The sequence below is a fragment of the Chlorocebus sabaeus genome, chromosome 9 (genome assembly GCF_047675955.1).
Source record: "Chlorocebus sabaeus isolate Y175 chromosome 9, mChlSab1.0.hap1, whole genome shotgun sequence".
Classification (NCBI taxonomy): domain Eukaryota; kingdom Metazoa; phylum Chordata; class Mammalia; order Primates; family Cercopithecidae; genus Chlorocebus; species Chlorocebus sabaeus.
In genome coordinates, this window is record NC_132912.1 from 97,396,410 (window position 1) to 97,418,643 (window position 22,234).

Sequence of the window (22,234 nt, forward strand, 5' to 3'; positions counted from 1 at the left end):
TAGTTCCCCTTCCTTGCTGTGGAATATTTCATTCCATTATTTCTGACATAGACCAAAAAAGCAATAGAAACAGTTGTGTCTGGAGGCGAGTGGGAGGTGGAGAAGTCATAGTTTCTGAGCTCTTACCCACTTAATTCTCTGAGATTGGCTCTTTCCTCAGTTACACTGAGTAAGTTTCAGCTCTTCAGTGACAGAGAGGGGAGAAACCCTAGCTTTTATTTCTTCTCTTGAGAATGTACAGCCTTGTTATTTTGTGAACAGTGTGGTGTAGATTCAGACTGATGAATGTTTTTAGGATTTATTTTATTTTGCTAAAACTGGTCACAAGGCAGCTCAGGTGTAAGTGATAATATACTGCAGCGGGCATCAGAAGATCTCAGTTCAAATCCCAGCCTGCCATTTATGAGCTGTGGGACACTGAATAGGTCATCTCTTCTCCTAGAGTCTCCCTTTCCCCATTTGAAAAATATGAAATAATATTCTCAGCTGTCCAGTGTTTTTCAGGGGGGTTAATGGAAAAAGGTGTGTATGTTTACTTAGTTAATTGATAACCGGTTTAGCCGTTTAAGATGAATGAGTTTGTTAGCTGCGCTATGTTTAGGCAGCTGTAATGTTAGTACTACACTAAAATACTTCAAAAGGATCTCGTTTTCAAGGAAAATGATCCCAGTGCTTGAGAAAGCATTATAGTGTTGCAGTCTTCCTGATCCTTAGCTCAGCTAAGTCCGAGTTGCTATCTCATGCAGGAAGAATTAGGCACACAGACACCAGAGAGTGAGTGGAGTAGAATTTATTAAGTGAAAGAAAAACTCTCAGCAAAGAGAGAGGCCCTGAAAGCAGGTTGCGGATTGCCAATTCACAGTTGAATACCAGGATTTTTATAGAAAAGCTGATGAGGCTGGGATCCTTATTTGCATAAGGCGTGAATTCCTAGTGTTTCCACCCCTTCCTTCCATTGCGCATGTGGACTCAGTGTAAGCCACTCCATATTGATTTAATTCCCTTACTGCACATGTGTTAAAGGTAGGAATTTTTCACTGCGGGCATATTTAGGCAAGCTCCCTGTGCAAGTTCCCTTATCTGCACAAAACATCTAGTGTAAGTACTTGGGGTTTTTGTGGATTGGGCGATGACCTGGAAGGGTTGGAGGTTCTCTGGGGACCCTTCCCTTACTGCCTACCTAAAGCAAGCTGGCTACCTCCTCTCAGTAGGATAAATATTATTTTACATACAAGGGATATAATACACAGATTCCCCTCAAGGTCATATTTCCAACTGTTCATCAATCTAAGAATCCAAAATTTTGAACACTTTTTTGATGAAATAATTTATTTCATTTGTTCTCAATTTTGGCTGCACAGTGGAACCACCTGGGGTTTTGGAAAAAAACCTAGGCCTGGCTGGGCACGGTGGCTCATGCCTGTAATCCCAGCACTTTGGGAGGCCAAGGCGGGCGGATCACCTGAGGTCAGGAGTTCGAGACCAACCTGGCCAACATGGTGAAACCCTGTCTCTGCTAAAAATACAAAATCAACCAGGCATGGTGGTGCGTGCGTGTAATCCCAGCTACACTGGAAGCTGAGGCAGAATTGCTCGAACCCAGGAGGTAGAGGCTGCAGTGAGCTGAGATCTTGCCCTTGCACTCCAGCCTGGGCAATGAGAGCGAAACTCCAGCTCAAGAAAAAAAGAAAAACAAAATAAAACAAAACAAAAAAAACCTGGGCTCTGCTTCAGACTAGTTAAACCAGAATCTCCAGGGTGGGGCATTGGAAATGAGAACAAGAAAAAAGAACACCTTATTTTTATCTTTTTCAGTGAGCCAATGTTCATTCAGAAGAGAGATTAAAGTGCTTTTTGCTGACTAGTCACAGTCAGAGTTAGAATCACAGGTGGATTAATAGGGAGTGTTATAAAAACCTTGAAGTGAAAGCCCACAGTTTTCTTACTAAGAAGAGAAGACTTCAATGGATCCAGCTGTGGCTCTGGTGCTCTGTCTCTCCTGTTTGTTTCTCCTTTCACTCTGGAGACAGAACTCTGGAAGAGGGAGGCTCCCGTCTGGCCCCACTCCTCTCCCAATTATTGGAAATATCCTGCAGTTAGATGTTAAGGACATGAGCAAATCCTTAACCAATGTAAGTATGCTTTATGCTCCTCTAGTAATGTACAAGGAGTATTTAACCTCACGATTCCTAAAGTTTTATTTCATTTTAAAGTGATACATGGTAATTGAATATATTAATGGGGTGCAATATTACATATTTTGACACATGTATACATTGTGAATTGATCATCAGGGTAATTAGCATATCCGTCATCTCAAATATTTGTCATTTCTTCGTAATGAGAACATTTAGAATCCTCTTTTTTTAGCTGTTTTGAAATATACAGTACATTAACATTAATTATAGTCACCTTGCTGTCCAGTAGAACACCCGAGCTTATTCCTCCTATCTAACTGTAACTCTGTACCTGTTGACCAAAGTATTCCCTTATTTGGCCCATTTCCGCCTGCCAGCCTCTGGTAGCCACCATTCTAATCTCTACTTCTATGAATTCAACTTTTTAAGATTCCACATAGAAGTGAGATCATATATGATATTTGTCTCTCTGTGCCTGGCTTATTTTATTAATATGATGTTCTCTAGATTCATCCATGCTGTCATAAATAAGAATATTTTTTCCTTTTTAAAAGACTGAATAACATTTCATTGTACATATATGCCACATACAAAATCGATTAATTTATTGATGAACACTTAGGTTGTTTCCATATCTTGGCTATTATCAATAGCACTGCAATAAACATGGAAGTACAGACATCTCTTCCACATACTGACTTCAATTCCTTTGGATATATACTGGTAGTGGGATTGCTGGATCATCTGATAGTTCTATTTTTAGTTTTTTGAGGAATATCCATACTGTTTTCTCAAATCACTATGCTAATTTACATACCCAAGGTTCACTTTATTCCACATCTTTTTCAACACTTGTTATCTTTTTATCTTTTTGATAATAATAATATCTACAAGTTGCGATGAGATATCTCATTGTGGTTTTAATTTGCATTTCTCTAGTGATTAAATTTATTGAGTATTTAAAAAATATATCTGTTCGCCATTTATATGTCTTCTTTTGAAAAATGTCTACTGAAATCCTTTGCCCATTTAATTAATTAATTAATTGATAGGAACAGGGTTTTTCTCTGTTGTAGGCTGCAGAGTAGTGATGGGATCACAGTTTGCTGCAGCCTTGAGCTCCTGGGCTCAAGCCATCCTTCCACCTTAGTCCCCCAAGTAGCAGGGACTACAGGTGTATGCCACCATGCCTGGATAATTTTTTTAATATTTTGTAGGGATGTGGTCTCTCTGTTGTCCAGGCTGGTCTTGAACTCTTGGGCTCAAGCAATCCACCCACCTTGGTCTCTCAAAGTGCTGGAATTACAGGCATGAGCCATTGCACTTGACCCTTTTGCTCATTTTAAATAGAATTATTTGTTATTGAGTAATTTGAGTGTCTATATATTTTGAATATTAGTCCCTTATCTTGTGTCTGAGTTGCAAATATTTTCTCCCAATCTGTGGATTGTCTCTTGACTCTATGACTTGTTTCCTTTGCTGTGCAGAAGTTTAGGTGGTCAGAATCTCATTTGTCTAGTTTTGCTTTTGTGGCTTGTGCTTTTAGAATCATATCCAAGAAATCATTGCCTAGACCAATGTCATGGAATTTTTCTCTATGGTTTCTTTTAGTAGTTTTTAGTTTCAGGTCTTATGCTTAAGACTTTAATTCATTTTGAGTTAATTACTATATAAGGGGTGAGGTTAGGATTCTGTTTTATTCTTTGCATAAGAATATCCAGTTTTCTCAACACCTTTTGCTGAAGAGTGCTTTCCCCATTGTATGTTCTTGGCACCTTTGTCAAAAATCAATTGATTATAGATGTGTGGGTTTATTTCAGGGTTCTCTATGTTTTCCTTTAATCAATGTGTCTGTTTTTATGCTAATGCTATGCTGTTTTGCTTACTAAAGCTTTGTCACATATTTTGCAGTTCAATAGTGTGATGCCTCCAGCTTTATTCTTTTGGTTAATTTGCTTTAGTTATTTGGGATATTTTGTGATTCCATACAAATTTTTTTTTTTTTTTTTTTTTTTTTTTTTTTTTTTGAGACGGAGTCTTTGCTCTGTCACCCAGGCTGGAGTGCAGTGGCGTGATCTCGGCTCACTGCAAGCTCCGCCTCCCGGGTTCACGCCATTCTCCTGCCTCAGCCTCCTGAGTAGCTGGGACTACAGGCGCCCGCCATGACGCCCGGCTAATTTTTTGTATTTTTAGTAGAGACGGGGTTTCACCGTGTTAGCCAGGATGGTCTTGATCTCCTGACCTTGTGATCCGCCCGTCTCGGCCTCCCAAAGTGCTGGGATTACAGGTGTGAGCCACCGCGCCCGGCCGATTCCATACAAATTTTAAGATTGTTTTTTCTATTTCTGTGAAGAATGAGATCAAAATTTTTATAGGGATTGCATTGGATCTGTATATTGCTTTGGGTAGTATGGACATTTTACCACTATTAGTTTTTCCAATCCATGAACATGGGATAGCTTTGCCTTTATTTGTGTCACCTTCAATTTCTTTCATCAATGATTTGTAGTAGTCAGTATATAGCTCTTTCTCTTCTTTGGTTACATTTATTCTTAAGTATTTTATTTTATGATGCTACTATAAATGAATTGTTCTCTTAATTTCTTTTTTAGATATTTTGTTGCTAGTGTATAGAAATGCCACTGATTTCTGCATGTTGATTTTTTATCCTTCAAGTTTACTGAATTTGTTTATCAGTTCTAGTACTTTTGTTCTGAAGTCTTTAGGATTTTCTACATATAAGATTACACCATCAGGAAACAGACAATTTCACTTCATCCTTTCCTATATGAATATTCCTATATTAATATTTTCTATTTTTAGTCTAATTGCTCTGACTAGGACTTTCAGTACTCCGTTGAACAGAACTGGTCAGAGGGGGCATTCTTCTCTAATTTCTGATCTTGCAGGAAAAGCTTTTAGCTTTTCACCTTTAAATATGATGTTAGCTGTGGGCTTGTCACATATAACCATTAATGTCACATAGAAACTTCTGTATTACCAGAGGCCAGTTATTAAAGGTTATATGTTATAGGAACATTCCTCAACATTCCTCCTGTACTACCAGAGGCCAATTATTAAAGTATGTTATTGTAAAGCAAATACTTCCTGTGGAGTATGTTTTTCTTTTGTGTCATTGTCAGAAATAGTGGAATAAAATAATGCATTTTGCCAGAAGAGAAACATTTTAAGTTGTAAGGTAGAATCAAAATGATAAAGGCCTGCTGCTTTTCTTTGCTTCACAGTCATTTGCTATAATTTTTTTGCCTGAGAAAATGGTAATGGAAGTGTTTTGTGTTTAAAGGTTTTGAGAAGTCAGTAACTGTATGTGCTATGTATTTTGCTTATATTAGCCATGATCATTAAACTTCTTAAAAAAGCAAGTCATGCCTGATGTCGAAGAAATATCTATGAGTTCATCATAAACATAAATGAATGAAAGAAATAATTAGGGCCATCTGGGTGGTAACAGAATATTTATGGCCTCTGTACAAAGCTGCTGTCTGTGACCTATGAGTGTACAGCATGGAAAACATTGTTCCTCTGTGAAGTGCCACGCATCCTGATACTATCTCTGTAGGGTCCACTCTCTTTCTGTGGTGATTATACTAGTGGATCTCAAAGTGGACTGGGCAGTAGAATCATCTGGGTGATTTAAAAAGGTGTAGATTTTTTAGTATTGATGACAGGACTCCTGCATCAGGATCCCTATGGGATGAGCTTTGCAGGGGATCCTGAAGCAGTGTCCCAGTGGCTGAATATTGGTCAAAATATGGACATTGGGAACTGATAAATTGCTCAGGCATCACAGGTTGACTAAGCAGGCTTCATATTTTGACCTTCTATCAGTTGTGGGAAACTGACAATGAATTTGAAATTCTTTAAAATTCAATTTGTCTTATCTGTAAAATAAAGTAAACAAATCTAGCTCAAGGTATTGATGTGATGACTAAGTTTAATAACCTGCATACTAATTTCCTAGGCCACTGCCTGGCACATTGAAGGCACTGTATATGTGCAGCTAAAACAATAATCATCATCTTTATGTAAAATCCACAAATATTTGAAGCTGTATTTGACAAAATAATCATATCAACATTATGATGCTAGTATCAGTCTGAATCACGGACAGTATATAGACCAAATACTGAGTTTTGCTACTATTTGAACCTCCTTTTCTATGTTCAGTTCTCGAAAGTCTATGGCCCTGTGTTCACTGTGTATTTTGGCCTGAAACCCATTGTGGTGTTGCATGGATATGAAGCAGTGAAGGAGGCCCTGATTGATCATGGAGAGAAGTTTTCTGGAAGAGGAAGTTTTCCAGTGGCTGAAAAAGTTAATAAAGGACTCGGTAAATGTGCATGTATCGTGTGAATGTGTACATGTGTATGTACTGGGCAGTGGTTATAGGGATGGGGAGGATGGAAAACAGAGGCTTGAAGAGCTCCTGAGACAGAACTTGACCCATCCACGTGGCTGCCGAGTGTCAGCTCTGTTCTCCTTGTTTGGGGTCTCCCTCCTAGTTTCTGTTTTCTGTTCTGTTAGGAATCCTTTTCAGCAATGGAAAAAGATGGAAGGAGATCCGGCGTTTCTCCCTCATGACTCTGCGGAATTTTGGGATGGGGAAAAGGAGCATTGAGGACTGTGTTCAAGAGGAAGCCCGCTGCCTTGTGGAGGAGTTGAGAAAAACCAATGGTAGGTGACTTTTTTTTTTTTTCCTGAAAAATGTTTTCTAAAATTTATTTTAATTTATTTTTAAATTGATACATAACCTTTATACATATTTATGGGGTACATGTAATATTTTGTTACATGTACAGAATGTGTAATGATCAAGTTAGGGTGTTTAGGATATGCATCACGTTGAACATTTATCGTTTCTATATGTTGAGAACATTTCAAAACCTGTGTTCTAGCTATCTTGAAATACGTAATACTCTGACATTAACAGACTGCTATCTTCTCTAATGACATCCCTGGAAACCTCCTAGGGGTGGCCGGATCTCTCATGATAGGCAGTGGTTGTCGGTCTTCATATGGAGGGGGGAGATTTGAAGCAGAGAGCCAAGGGAGCTTTTGTGCACCTATGCTTGTTGCGTTTGTACACAATGACTATGCATACAGTGTGAGTATAAAAGGCTTATTTAATCCTATTCTGTCCCAGGCTTGGTTTGTTTTCAAATCATTATAGCATTAATTTAGAAGGTTTTGTCTCATTTTTTTCAAATTATTAAAGAGTAATGTTTTTCCCATAGTATAATTGTGGATTATCTATTCTAGAACATTTCACCAGGGAATACTTGTGGCACAGACATAGTGGGAATGATTTCTTTACATCTTTTAGGCATGAAACAACTGACATGTACTTTCATTTGGTTGGTCTATATTTGTACAGTCAGCCTCACTAACATATCTGGGGGTTTCTTCTGAGGTGTGTGTCTACAATTTCTACCATAATGATGCTTATCTATGGTTTTAAGAGACTAGGCATCTTTAGTGTAGCTTTTATCAATTTTAATTTCCCTGTTAATTAAGAACTAATTAAAATTATCAGCTGGAGTTATTTAATGTTACTATTTACTGTAATGTTTTATATATTTTAAGAAAATATATGCTATAACATAGTCTTTCAATTTAAAAAAGTGCCAAATTATAAAATGTTTATTTAAATAAATTTTAAGTATTATTAATAACTCTTTATTCTACCTTCCCTAGTTGTACATTAGCTCTGTATTCAGCTTTCTTTGTATTTTCCTTCATCTTTATTTGTGTATTAATCATGTTTTTTATTTTCTATTTTTTTATGATGCTTCGACATCTTGGGGATTTTGTGGTCCTAGAAGGGACTGCCCCTCCCAAAGTCAGACAGTTCCTAGAGATAGCAAATATCTTGTCCACATCATGTCTCTGATTTACAAAGCAAACTCTCCAGAGCTCAGAGCCCTATCCACCTTCTTTATCAAACTCTCACACATGAATCCAATATAGTTGTCCCTCCTTATCAGTAAGACATTGGTTGTAGGACTCCTCTTGGATACCAAAATCCACATATGCTCAAGTCCCTTAAATATGGCATAGTATTTGCCATATATTTGGAGAATATTGATAATATTATTTATAATATTTCCCAATATTAGAGAATATTGACAAGAAAAAAGGTCTGTACATGTTCTGTACAGATACTTGTTTTTGCTCTGAATATTTTTGATTTGGGGTTGGTTGAATCCATGATACACCATGGATACAGAGTGCTGACTGTATTCTCCTTGTCTTAAATCATTACAGAGCCAGTTATGGGATAACTATGGACCACCCCTATATCCCAGAGCCCACAGAAATTGTTCAAACTATCTATTTCCAGGCTTACTCAGTCTACCCACCCTATCTCACTCATTTCTTCCTGTGAAAACACCAATAAAGGCTCAGCCCCATGGTTTCTTTTTGCTCTTGCTGCCTCCTGACCAACCCTGGTACTTTCCCATGTGGCTCACCACACCCTCAACGTGGTGTGGAGTGCCCCTCCTCTAGGAACTGCGAGCAGTGAACTGTCTTTTCAACGGCAGTCTGTTTTGGGGCTACCTGATCTGTTGACCTCACCAAATCTAAATAGAAACAAAATCCACGGTGAATATTAAAACAGTTGGATTTAGGATTAAAAGTTATTTATCCTCTCCTCATCCCAGTTGGACTCACCTAAAAAGTTCTTGTCATAATAAGTCTGATTTTCAGCTTGGATTACAAATTACCCTGATTTTTATAATCTCCCTGATATAGTATGGATGTGTGTTCCCATTCAAATCTTATATTGAAATGTAATCCCCGTACTGGAGGTGGGGCCTGGTGAGAGGTGATTGGATCATGGGGCTGGATTTTTCATGAATAGTTTAGCACCTACCCTTTTGGTACTTTCCTCATGATAGCAAGTGAGTTTTCATGAAATCTAGTCATTTAAAAGTGCTTAGCACCTCCCTCCCTCCGTCTCTTGCTTTGGCTTTTGCCATGTGAGTGCAAGCTCCTACTTTGCCTTCTGCCATGCATCATGCTTCCTGCACAGCCTGCAGAACTGTGAGCCAATTAAATCTCTTTTCTTATAAATTACCTAGTCTTAGGTATTTCTTTATAGCAATTCAAGAACAGCCTAATATACTCCCCCAATTGAAGTGAAGGGAAAGATCAGAAACCAAATTTTCACTATGAATATCATGTGCATGGGCATGTACAAACACACGTGCGCGTGCATGCACACACACACAGAAATCTCAAACTAATAATCCCAAATTATCCCCTGCCTTCCAGGCTAGAATAAAAGATTTTCTGAAAACTTAGTGCCCTGGCATGTTTCAGCTGAAAAGAAGCCTGGCATAGGAGCAGTTAACTAAACACAGTCCTATTATATAATTCCCCATCATTACCACACAGTATTTTTGTTCAAGTCACTCTTAATTACATTTATGATACTGTCACGTGTAAAGTTCATTGATGATTTGATTATAACAATTTTATTTAAAAATTGCTCACAAATAATCAGTTTCCCCTATAATAATTTATTGATTTGTGAAATGATGGAATTACCTAAATGATGATCAAATTAAAAAATTTATAATAACATAAGGTATTTTTTTGGATGGCTAGATGGAACAATAACCGAGGATTCTATAAGAGGTCAGGCTTTGTTCAAATAAATTGAAGATAGTGCCCAGTGATAATAGACACAATTTCTTAGAGCCGGAAATTCTTTTTTTTCCTTTCAATATCGAAATAAGGAAACAAAAGGACTCCATTTATCAATTTAAGTTTTTCTGTCTGCCCTATTTGTAATTTAGGTTTGAAATGAAAGTTTCTTATTTACTTTTATTTTAGGCAAACCAGTCTATCTTCTTCTTTGTGTTCATTTGTGTTAGCTTTCTTCTTGTATAACATAGATGACTTTTGCTTTTTTACATTTGTTCCATCAATCTGAATTTTCCCATACTCTTTCTCTCTTTAGTCTCCCCCTCTGCTGGTTCTACACACAGTTACTTCAACTATTCATTATATAGAAGAGGTTTTCAGGTTCCTATTTTCTCCCTTCCTCTATCAATCGTCTACAAGCTTTCCAGATAAATGTTATTCTGCACTGATAACTTGAATTATTAGGTGGTTTTAAATGTGGCCTCTTTAAATTTTTTTGTTTTCTCTTCAAAATAACAGGCATCTTGGGTAAGAATTGTATAAAGAAAGGCAGTGAAGTAAATGCAGTATTTGGAAAACCATTATTAAATAGCTAGGGTGGAATAATTAATTCAATTTTAAGGAAAAAGTGAGGTATTAAATTTCAATATACTGTAGTTTGTGTTGATAAGAGAATTTCTAGATAGATATTGGTTTAGAGTTTCTAAAATTACTTTTCCCTGTTATCCAAGACAAAGTATTATATATATGTATATTTTAATGATAATTTAAAATATTCCAATCTTTTAGCCTCGCCCTGTGATCCCACTTTCATCCTGGGCTGTGCTCCCTGCAATGTGATCTGCTCTGTTATTTTCCATAATCGATTTGATTATAAAGATCAGAGATTTCTTAACTTGATGGAAAAATTCAATGAAAACCTCAGGATTCTGAGCTCCCCATGGATCCAGGTGAGATCAAGAGCTTCTCTTCCTGAGATATTATTTTTGTTATTTTATCAGACAGTTGAAAATTTTTTAAATTTTTAAAAATTATACTTTAAGTTCTGGGATACATGTGCAGAATGGGCAGATTTGTTACATAGGTATACATGTGCCATGGTGGTTTGCTGCACCCATCAACCTGTCCTCTACATTAGGTATTTCTCCTAATGCTATCCCTCCCCTTACCCCCTACCACCCAACAAGCCCTGGTGTGTGATGTCCCCCTCCCTGTGCCCATGTGTTCTCATTGTTCAACTCCCGCTTATGAGTGAGAACATGTAGTGTTTGTTTTTCTGTTCCTGTGTTAGTTTGCTGAGAATGATGGTTTCCAGCTTCATCCATGTCCCTGCAAAGGACGTGAACTCTCTCAGCATCTGCTTGTCTGTAAAGGATTTTATTTCCCCTTCACTTATGAAGCTTAGTTTGGCTGGATATGAAATTCTGGGTTGAAAATTCTTTTCTTTAAAAATGTTGAATATTGGCCCCCACTCTCTTCTGGCTTGTAGGGATCTGCACAGAGATCTGCTGTTAGTCTAATGGGCTTCCCTTTGTGGGTAACCTAACCTTTCTCTCTGGCTGCCCTTGACATTTTTTCCTTCATTTCAACCTTGGTGCATCTGATGATTATGTGTCTTTGGGTTGCTCTTCTCCAGGAGTATCTTTGTGATGTTCTCTGTATTTCCAGAATTTGAATGTTGGCCTGTCTTGCTGGGTTGGGGAAGTTCTCCTGGATAATATCCTGAAGTGTGTTTTCCAACTTTGTTCCATTCTCCTGTCACTTTCAGATACACCAATCAAACATAGGTTTGGTCTTTTCACATAGCCCCATATTTCTTGGAGGTTTTGTCCATTCCTTTTCATTCTTTTTTCTCTAATCTTGTCTTCTCGCTTTATTTCATTAAGTTGATCTTCAATCTTTGATATCCTTTCTTCTGCTTGATAGATTTGGCTATTGATACTTGTGTATGCTTCATGAAGTTCTTGTGCTTTGTTTTTCAACTCCATCAGGTCATTTATGTTCTTCTCGAAACTGGTTATTCTAGTTAGCAATTCCTCTTTTTGTCAAGGTCCTTAGTTTCCTTGCATTGGGTTAGAACATAATCCTTTAGCTTGGAGGAGTTTGTTATTACACATCTTCTGAAGCCTACTTCTGTCAATTTATCAAACTCATTCTCCATCCAGTTTTGTTCCCTTGCTGGCAAGGAGTTGTGATCCTTTGGAGGAGAAGAGACATTCTGGTTTTTGGAATTTTCAGCCTTTTTGTGCTGGTTTTTCCTCATCTTCATGGATTTATCTACCTTTGGTCTTTGCTGTTGGTGACCTTTGAATGGAGTTTTGCATCATCTTCCTTTTTGTTGATGTTGTAGGTATTGCTTTCTGTTTGTTAGTTTTCCTTCTGTCAGGCCCTCTTCTGCAGGTCTGCTGGAGTTTGCTGGGGGTCCACTCCAGACACTGTTTGCCTGGGTATCACCAGCAGAGCCTGCAGAATAGCAAAGATTGCTGTCTGCTCCTTCCTCTGGAAGCTTCATCCCAGTGGGGCACCAGCCAGATGCCACCCAGAGCTCTCCTGTATGACATGTCTGTTGACCCCTGCTGGGAGATGTCTCCCTGTCAGGAGGCTCAGGGTCCAGGGACCCACTTGAGGCAGTCTGTCCCTTAGCAGAGCTTGAGTGCTGTGCTGGGAGATCTGCTGCTCTCTTCAGAACCGTCAGGCAGAAATGTTTAAGTCTGCTGAAGCTGTCCCCACAGCCGCCCCTTCCCCCAGGTGCTCTGTCCCAGGGAGAGGTAGTTTTATCTATAGGCCCCTGACTGGGACTGCTGCCTTTCTTTCGGAGATGCCCTGCCCAGAGAGAAGTCTAGAGAGGCAGTCTGGCTACAGGGGCTTTGTGGTGCTGCAGTGGGCTCTGCCCAGACTCAACTTCCCAGAGGCTTTGTTTACACTGTGAGGGGAAAACCGCCTACTCAGACCTCAGTAATGGTGGACACCCCCCACTCCCATCAAACTCAAGCATCCTAGGTGGGCTTCAGACTGCTGTGCTGGCAGCGAGAATTTCAAGCCAGTGGATCTTAGCTTGCTCAGCCCCATGAGAGTGGGATCCTCTGAGCTAGACAACTTGGTTCCCTGGCTTCAGCCCCATTTCCAGGGGAGTGAATGGTTCTGTCTTGCTGGAATTCAGGTGCCATTAGGGTATGAAAAAAAGACTTCTGCAGCTAGCTTGGTGTCTGCCCAAACGGCCGCCCAGTTTTATGCTTGAAACCCAGGGCCCTTGTGGTGTAGGCACCTGAAGGAATCTCCTAGTTTGCGTGTCGCAAAGACCATGGGAAAAGTGTAGTATCTGGACCAGATAGCACTGTCCCTTGCAGCTTCCCTTGGCTAGGGGAGGGAATTCCCTGACCCGTTGTGCTTCCCAGCTGGGCCAATTCCCTACCCTGCTTCTGCTTGCCCTCCGTGGGCTGCACCCACTGTCTAACCAGTCCCAATGAGATGAACCAGGCACCTCAGCTGGAAATGCAGAAGTCATTGGCCTTCTGCATTGGTCTCGCTGGGAGCTCCAGACTGGAGCTGTTCCTATTTGGCCATCTTGCCCCAATCCCAGTCCAAAACTTTGTATGTACCAAGCTGTGAAGTGAATGTTTGAAAACTGGAAATTTTGGATACTCTTATGTGGTAACTCTGGAAATCAGAGTCTTTCCTCTCTTTAGGGTGTTTTGTTGCCTGCTATAGTTTGTTTCTTTTTTTTTTTTTTTTCCTTCTGAAGGCTATATCTTTCTTTAGTGACTTTTCAAAACTATTTTTGCAAATCATGTGTGGTTTCTGAAGTCTTTTCTTTAGCTTATGTTCAGATAGTTTTGACAGAAATTTTCTTAAATGTGGAGAGGCAAAAAAGAGACATAGAAAAAATATATGTATTTATATATATAAATATCAGAAGAAAGATGGAAGGAAGTAAGCAAAGAAATGAAAGAAGGAATGAAGGAAGGAAAGAAGGAAAGGAGGGAGGGAGGCAGGCCGGTCTTTCAGATTGGTTGGAGCACTCCTTGTCATAGCCTTCACTTACTGCTTAAGTTGAGCCTGGATATCAGCCAGAGGTGAAAGTTCAGGATCTTCTCACGTTTTTCTAATTAGCCTGTCCTGCTCTGGGCATGTTGATAACTTTCTAAATTTCTTAGTATACATAGGCACTTTTGAATATCCCAGTTTTCCAAAGAAACTGTCTCTCAGCTTTTATTTTCAGGATTTTAGTGCTGTACTGTGTGCCTCAACTGTTATCATTTGCCCCAGGTAGCTTTGGGTTGTTCATTTGTCTTAGAAGGTTTTTGAGAAATGGCCATTGCTTTTCCATCCTGAATGAATTTTGAATCAGGTGAAACAAAGGTGAGTGCCTAATGTTAGCCCATGGTAGTCCTCAGACAGGTGAGAAAGAGAAACATACTTTTTTGCAAGTAAGGTCTTTTGTGGTCTCTCTGGAACCAGGAACCAGGGTCCTCTAGTGGGAACAGGGCTACCCTTGACAAGATCACTGCCAAGCTGATGACGGAGGTGGGACAAGAGCAAATAAACATACCACAAAGCTTATGTAGCCATAAGCCATACTATGTAGCCATAAATACTTCATCATCATGGAATACTATGTAGCCATAAAGAGGAATGAGATTATGTCCTTTCCAGGGACATGGGTGGAGCTGGAAGCCATTATCATCAGCAAACTAATGCAGGAGCAGCAAACCAAGCACCGCATGTTCTCACTTATAAGTGGGAGCTGAACAATGAGAACACATGGACACAGGGAGGGGAACAACACACACTAGGGCCTGTTGGGGGGTTGGGGAAGGGAGAGCATTAGGAAAAATAGCTAATGTGTGCAGGGCTTAATACCTAGGTGATGAGTTTATAGGTGCAGCAAACTACCGTGGCATACATTTATCTATGTAACAAACCTGCACATCCAGCACATGTACCTTGGAACTTAAAATAAAAATAAAAATAAACCCACAAAGCTTTTCTACTATTTTTAAGTTGCCATTTTCTTTATTCAGCTTTCTCTTGCTTGCTGTAAACCTTTGACTGATTTCCAGAGTTCTGTTAAAGTTGATTCTGACTTTTTTGTTTGAAGTTTTGGGTGTTTTCATGGAGAGATGGGCCCATGGAACTGTCTTTTGTGCCAATTTTGTAGGCATTATTACTCTATGAAGTGAGTGGTTGAACACTACAGCTTGTCCATATCTTAGCATTGTGGCATTAACATCTGGGAAAGATAGATAATTTCTTTATTTTACAGACAAGAAAAGAAATGCCTGAATATAGAGCTGGAATTCAAGCCCATTAGCTAGTGTTTTTTTTTCCACCAAACCCCCAAATCCAGTTTCTGGCAGTACTTTGGTGACTGTCCAAAAGCACACACTCAATGGAAATCCAAGTCCCTTGTTGAAAAGCTGGCATTACTCACAGGCTTTTCCTCTAAATCACACCTAGAGACCTCTTCATCACATTATTTGGCAAAAGGGGAGAATGTTTGGGAGCACAGATGCTACCAGGAAGTTCTGAATAGGATAGGGGTGTTTGCTGCTTCAGCAAGGCAATTAAGGTTAAGATGACAAAATGATTGGGTTTTGGGGTGTATGAATCATTAAAAAATTACAGTTTTGCCCTGTGCTGAGCTAGCAGGTCCCAAACTCTGTCTAAAAGATAATTGTGTGATTATCTTAACTACTCACGGAAGTATCTTAACTACTCTGGTGTACGGGTACTTATCCATAAAATGCTGAATTACATTTTATGGTATCTTTGTACCCCTCCCAGTTACAAAAGAGTGATTCTATTTCTGAGGCTTCCTTCTAGGAGTAGAAATAGCAGGGAACAGCTTTGTGGTCTATTTCATGTTATTCAAATTTCCTTAACCTCTGTTCTTATCTGCAAAATGGGAATTAAAGCAATTCATGTCATTCTATATTTCAAGGCTATAGAGAAAAATTAATGTAAAAAATGAGATAATTGACATGAAGATATTTTAATATTCTGAAAACAATATATGAGTATAAGAAATTATCATCTTTGATCCCTTGTTGAGAATTTTCTAACTTAAATCTTTCAGTATAGAGGACTACTTTGTACGTACACTCAAATGCTCCTCTTAAAGAGGGAGACAATTTTTAAAAATTTACTTCAGTTTTAAACCAGCAGTTAACTTATGGTATACGTCTTCAATACATGTGTTTAATTTAATTAATTTTAAAAAATCTTTAAGGTCTGCAATAATTTCCCAGCTCTCATCGATTATCTCCCAGGAAGTCATAACAAAGTAGTTAAAAATTTTGCTTATGTTAAAAGTTATGTTTTGGAGAGAATAAAAGAACATCAAGAATCCCTGGACATGGACAATCCTCGGGACTTTATTGATTGTTTCCTGATCAAAATGGAACAGGTAAAATGTTATTTGTTTGCCTACATCTTGTGGTTCATTGATTAGTTCTATAATGATTGCTTAAATGGTGAGGCAAGAAACTCTTCACAATCACTTTAAGTACTTATTATGAGTATGGATCTGGGTGAAGCACCATGGAGAATTTATAATTGAATTGTTAAACAATTAGAATATGTGAGCAATATTTTTAGGTACTAATAATTTATCTGAGGAAAGACAGAATGCATGCCTCAGATGAAAGGGAAATACAAATAAGTTAGAAAATGCAAAATATATAGTCATAAATTGAAAGTGGGCATGGTCATATCAAACAGCATATGGGAGAGTTAGGTGAAAGGCTTTAACCTAAATGGGCCTCCTGCATGTCCTGATGTTTGGTGTAAATCTTAAAATATTTACAATGAATAATGGGGCAGTCAATTTTTTGGTGTGCAGAACAGTGTGATGAGAGGTTCAGAGGTGTGTGGTGGCAAAGAGACAGAGAAGGGAGGCCTTAACTGAATGGAACCAAAAGTAAATCTGGACACATATGGAATTGGAGGTGTCTAACCTGCAGACCTGAATGCTGGCATGGAGAGTTTTGATTTGATCAGGTATATGTGTGAGCCCTAACAAGAGTGGGATGCATATAATTATTAGAGAAAATAATCCTAGGAGTTGTGTAGAAGGATATGTACAATGAGAATGGGGGTCAAAAACTTGCTACAAGACTTTTCATATCTTTGAATTTCAGCTTGCTGAAAGTGTGGGCTACAGAAACACAGATTCTGAAATGAAATCAAGTTGTCCATTTTGTCATATTGCCAAAAATCTGTAGATATTAGTTTCAGTTAGAGGATCAGATAGGAGCCAAATAATGAATAATAGTGGTAGGGTCAATATGGAAACTGAGAAGAGTAATATAGATACCCTCAGGACACTAAGGTGCAAAGTACTCTTTGAACTGAGAAGTGGCCCAATCCAGAACAAACTGAAAAGAGTTAACTCTAGAGAAGAAAATTCTTCCTGTGAGGTCACCATTATTTTATTCAACCACTTTACAGCACTGGGTGGAAATGAAGAATCAGCCAGTAGGTGAAAATGGCACGGAGTCAAAGATGCTAATGAAGGTGACTTTCTTGAAATTGCCCGTGGAATGTTAGCAGGACTGCTCGAATAATGTGTTCTAGATAGAGTGAAATTATTCTTACTCTCCACCTTCTCTACTGCTAGTTCAATGGTTCTGGGATCTAATTAATTTGAGAATCTCATTAAAATGTGGACACTTTGCCAGAAAAATGAAACTGTATGAGTTCTCCATTTTTGTACACATTTAGAGGGCTTTCCTTAATGCTATGAATCCTCTCCGTTAATTCCAGGTTAAGCAGAATTGTAAGGTCTATGGTGTTTCAGTGACCAGTGGCTGTGTCCTCATTACTGTATTTAAAAAGTGTGTTGTTCCTTTGACCTCACTATAATATTTAGAATCTAGCTTATTTTATTTTTTATAACATTTTTATTGAGTTTAATTCACATATTGTACCCTCATACATTTTAAATACAATTCAATAGTTTTAGTAGTTGTCACAGAGCTGTGCAGCCACCACCACAATCAATTTCAGAACATTTCCATCATCCTGAAAAGAAAACCATATGCTTAACAGTCACCCCATATTGGGGTGGCTCTAGGCAATCTAATATACTTTCTGTCTCTATAGATTTGCTATTCTAGACATTTCATATACATGAAATTACACAGTATGTGGTCTTTTTTGTCTGACTTCTGTCACTTAGCACAATGTTTTCAAGATTCATTGACGTAGCATGTATCAGTACCTCATTCCTTTATATAGACAAATAATATTTGGGTGTGGCTATATCATATTTTATATTTCCATTCATTAGTTGATGGTTTTGATTGTTTCTGTTTTGGCTGTTATGAATAATGTTGGTATGGACATTTGTGTACAAGTTTTTGTGTATAGATAAGTTTTTATTTCTCTTGGGTATATACTTGGCTGTGGAATTGCTGGATCATACAGCAACTGTATGCTTAATCTTTGGAGAAACTGTGGCTGGATCAAAGACCTAAATGTTAAGAGCTAAAAACATAAAACTCTCAGAAGAAAACCTAGGCATGAAATTTGCTGCACCATTTCGTATTCTCACTACAACGTTTTGAGTGTTCCACTTTCTCCACAACCTTGCTAATGCTTCTTATCTTTTTGATTCCAGCCATTCCAGTGGGGTGAGGTGGTTCCATGTGGTTTGGTTTGCATTTTCCTGACACCAAATAATCTTTTCTCTTGGTTATTGTTCATTTGTATTTGTCTTTGGAGAAAAATATATTCAGATCTTTTGTCCATTTTAAAATTAGGTTATTATATTTTTGAAATTATTGAGATGGAAATGTTTTTGTATATTCTAGATAAAAGTCCCTTATCAGATGTTATTTAAAGATATTTTCTCCCATTTTGTCAAGTGCCTTTCATTTTCTTAATAGTGTCTTTTGAAATACAAGTTTTTAATTTTTGTGAAATCCAATTTATTTGCTTGGTTTCTTACAATTTTCTTGTCATGTTTAAGAAATGATTACTTAGTCCAATATCACAAAGATTCACCCCAAGTTTTCTTCTAATGGTTTTATAAGTTAACTTTTACATTTGGGTCTAAGATCCATTCTGAGTCAATTTTTGGTTATAGTGTGAGGTATGAGTAGAACTTCATTCTTTGCATGTGCATATTCAGTTGTCCTAGTACTATTTGTTGAAAAGACATTCATTCCCCATTGAGTGACCATGGTACATTTGTTGAAATCAGTTGACTACAAACACAAGGATTTATTTTTAGACTCTCAATTCTATTTCATTGATGGCTTTCTTTATGCCAGTATGACAGTACTTTTTTTTTTTTTGAGACAGGATCTCACTCTGGTTGCCCAGGCTGTAGTGCAGTGGCATGATCTTGGCCTCTACCTCCCGTGCTCAGGTGATTCTCCCACATCAGCCTCCTGAGTAGCTGGGATTACAGGCATGTGCCACTACAGCCAGCTAATTTATTGTATTTTTAGCAGAGACAGGGTTTTGCTATTTTGTCCAGGCTGGTCTCCAACTACTGGCCTCAAGCAGTCTGCCCGTCCTGGCCTCCCAGATTGCTGGGATTACAGAAGTGAACCATGCATCTAGATGATGGTAGCTTTTATGTAAGTTTTGAAATTGGGAAGTGTCAGTTCTCCAATTTTGTTCTTTCCCAAGATTCTTTTGGTTCTTAGCTATTTTGGTTATGTAAAGTTCCATATGAATTTTATGGTAATCTTGTCAATTTCTATTAAAAAGATAGCAAATATTTTGATATGGATCACTTTGAATCTGTAGATCAATTTAGAAAGTAATGCCATTTTAACAATATTAAGTCTTCCAATAGATGACCATGGGATGTCTTTCCATTTATTTAGGTCTTCTTTAATTTCTTTTAACAATGTTTTTTATCAACTAGCTTAATTTTGATAGGCTATTTGTACATAACCACTGATTTTTCAAATTCACTTAAGCAGACGGAAATGTTACTATTGGTTTACAAGTGCTGTACTCTCCTTCCTGGCCTTGGTGTAATTTTGAGTTGATAAGCTTAGAAAACTGTGTTAAGTTTCTAAACGTTACCAATGGGCACGATGACCTTTGTCTGGCAAGTACATCTGTTGAGAGGATTTGGTTTGTCTTGCTGTGGTTGATTACATAATATTAGGCATGCCACAGGTAACATGGAGATTATAACAACCTTATTAAGTTAATGCTGTTCTAGAGGATTGAATAGGAAGAAATCATTTTTTGTATGTTAATTACTCCCTGTAATCAATATTTTAAACTGTCCCATTGTTATGGTCAATTTTGTGTTACATATTTCCCTCATCTTAAACCAGCCTTAGTTGCCTTGTGAAGTGCTTTGTTCTTCCACTCTCCATTTTATTATTAATGGCATAAACTGCAATTACTTTTTCACCAACCAAATATAAGAACTCAATTCATTCAGTCCCTTGTCCTAAGCATCTCCATTGCCCTTACTCTCTCCTTCATCCTGTATAGGTGGTTACTGTCTAAACTCTCTGTCTTCATGTCTGTAGTGTCTCTTCAATTTCTATATTCTTATTCATTGCTGTGCTTGTTTACTAGATCAAGTTGACTATTACCTCACACTGGAATACAATAATGGCTGGCCCCACCTTGTCTTGTCAATCTGTTCTCTTTCTCCATAATCTCGGATATGCTACCATGTTATCTTTTGCACATTTCCAAGTTCATAATGAGTCTGCAGGCAATATTGAGTCTAACTAAATTCTTTTTTACCCCTCAGACAGAGTTTTGCTCTGTTACCCAGGCTGGAATGCAGTGGCATGATTGCGGCTCACTGTAGTTTGACCTCTTGGACTCAAGTGATCCTCCCACCTCAGCCTCCCAAGTAGTTGGTACTGCAGGTGCACACCACCATGCCCAGAAAATTAAAAATTTGTTTTTATAGAGATAGGGTCTCACTGTGTTTGCCCAGGCTGGAGTGGACCTCCTGAACTCAAGCAATCCTCCTGCCTCAGCCTCCCACAGTGCTGGGATTTAAGGCATGAGCCCCTGTGCCCAGTCTAAATTACTTATAATTCCTAATACAATGTAAATGGTTGTTATACTATATTTTTTAGGGAACAATGACAAGAAAAAAGTCTGTACATGTCCAATACAACACTTTTATTTTCTGAATTTTATTCTTTTTTGTTTTAGAGGCAGAATCTTGTCCCGTTGCCCAAGCTGTTGTGCAGTGGTATGACCATAGCTCACTGCAGCCTGGAACTCCTGGGCTCAAGCAATTCTTCCACCTCAGCCTCCTGAGTATGTGGGACCACAGGTGCATGCCACCATGCCCAGCTAATTTTGTTTTTTTGTAGAGAGAGGGTCTTTCCATGTTGCCTAGGCTAGTCTTGCACTTCTGGGCTCAAGCAATCCTCCCATCTTGGCCTCCCAAAGTGCTGGGATTACAGACATGAGCCACCACTCGTGGCCTCTTTTTCCAATTTTTTTTTTTTTTTTTTTTTTTTTGATTTAAGGTTGGTTGAATCAATAGATGTGATATCCATGGATAGGAAGGTGGATTGTACTCTATTATTACCTATATTCAACTGGCTGTGCAATTTGTTATTTTTTAAAAGAGAGATCAGATTTTCTCCTCCATTCTAACTGAGGCTTTATAGCCTTTGACTATCATCTCCCCTTTTCCCCCAACCCCCAAGCCCTCTGGCAATCAGTATTCCACTCTCTTCTAGCAGTTCAGTTGTTTTAGATTCCACATATAAGTGAGAATATATGGTATTTGTTTTCCTGTTCCTGACCTGACTTATTTAACTTAGCATAATGTTCTGCATTTCCATCCCTGTTATCACAAATAACAGAATTTCCTCATTTTTAAGACTGAATAGTATTCTATTGTATATATATACCACATTTTCTTTATCTATTTATCTACTGATGGACACTTAGGCTGATTCTATATATTAGCTATTGGGAATCGTGCTGCAGTTTACATGGGAGTGCAGACATCTCTTTGACATACTGATTTCAAATCTTTTGAGTAAATGTCCATAAACCAAATTGCTGGATCATGTAATTCTATTTTTAGTTTTTTGAGGAACCTTTAACTGTTTTCCATAATGGTTGCACTAACTTACATTCCCATCAACAGTGCACAAGTATTCCCCTTTTTCCACATGTTCACCAACACTTGTTTTTTTTCTCTTTGATAATCGCCATTCTAACAGATGTGATTTTTAATTTGTGTTTTTAATTTGTAACTTTCTAATGATTAGTGATGTTGAACATCTTTTTCATGTATCTCTTAATCATTCATATGTCTTCTTTTTAGAAATATTCAGGTGATTTGCCCATTTCTTAATTGGATTATTTATTTTCTTTCTATAGAGTTAAGTTCCATATATATGATCGTGTGTGTGTGTGTGTGTGTATATATATATATAGGTTTTTTTGAGACAGAGTCTTACTCT

The 22,234-nt window shown here is 38.1% G+C and overlaps 1 protein-coding gene across 5 annotated transcripts in view; it reads left to right on the forward strand.

The window, feature by feature from the left end:
- Positions 1–22,234, forward strand: part of CYP2C18 (cytochrome P450 family 2 subfamily C member 18) — a 76,173-nt gene that overhangs the window by 37,253 nt on the left and 16,686 nt on the right. For 3 of the 5 annotated variants that reach the window (XR_005244182.2, XM_007963633.3, XM_038009286.2), the window contains exons 4-7: positions 6,327–6,489; positions 6,684–6,833; positions 10,599–10,759; positions 16,039–16,215. Coding sequence is in view for 4 of the 5 variants with exons in the window: in XM_007963633.3 (XP_007961824.3) it covers positions 6,327–6,489; positions 6,684–6,833; positions 10,599–10,759; positions 16,039–16,215 (651 nt within the window). In the remaining variant the exon portion in view is untranslated. Of the gene's footprint in view, positions 1–1,873; positions 2,133–6,326; positions 6,490–6,683; positions 6,834–10,598; positions 10,760–16,038; positions 16,216–22,234 lie in introns of those variants that run through there. The other 2 variants (XM_007963630.3, XM_073019185.1) reach the window with 2 other exon arrangements.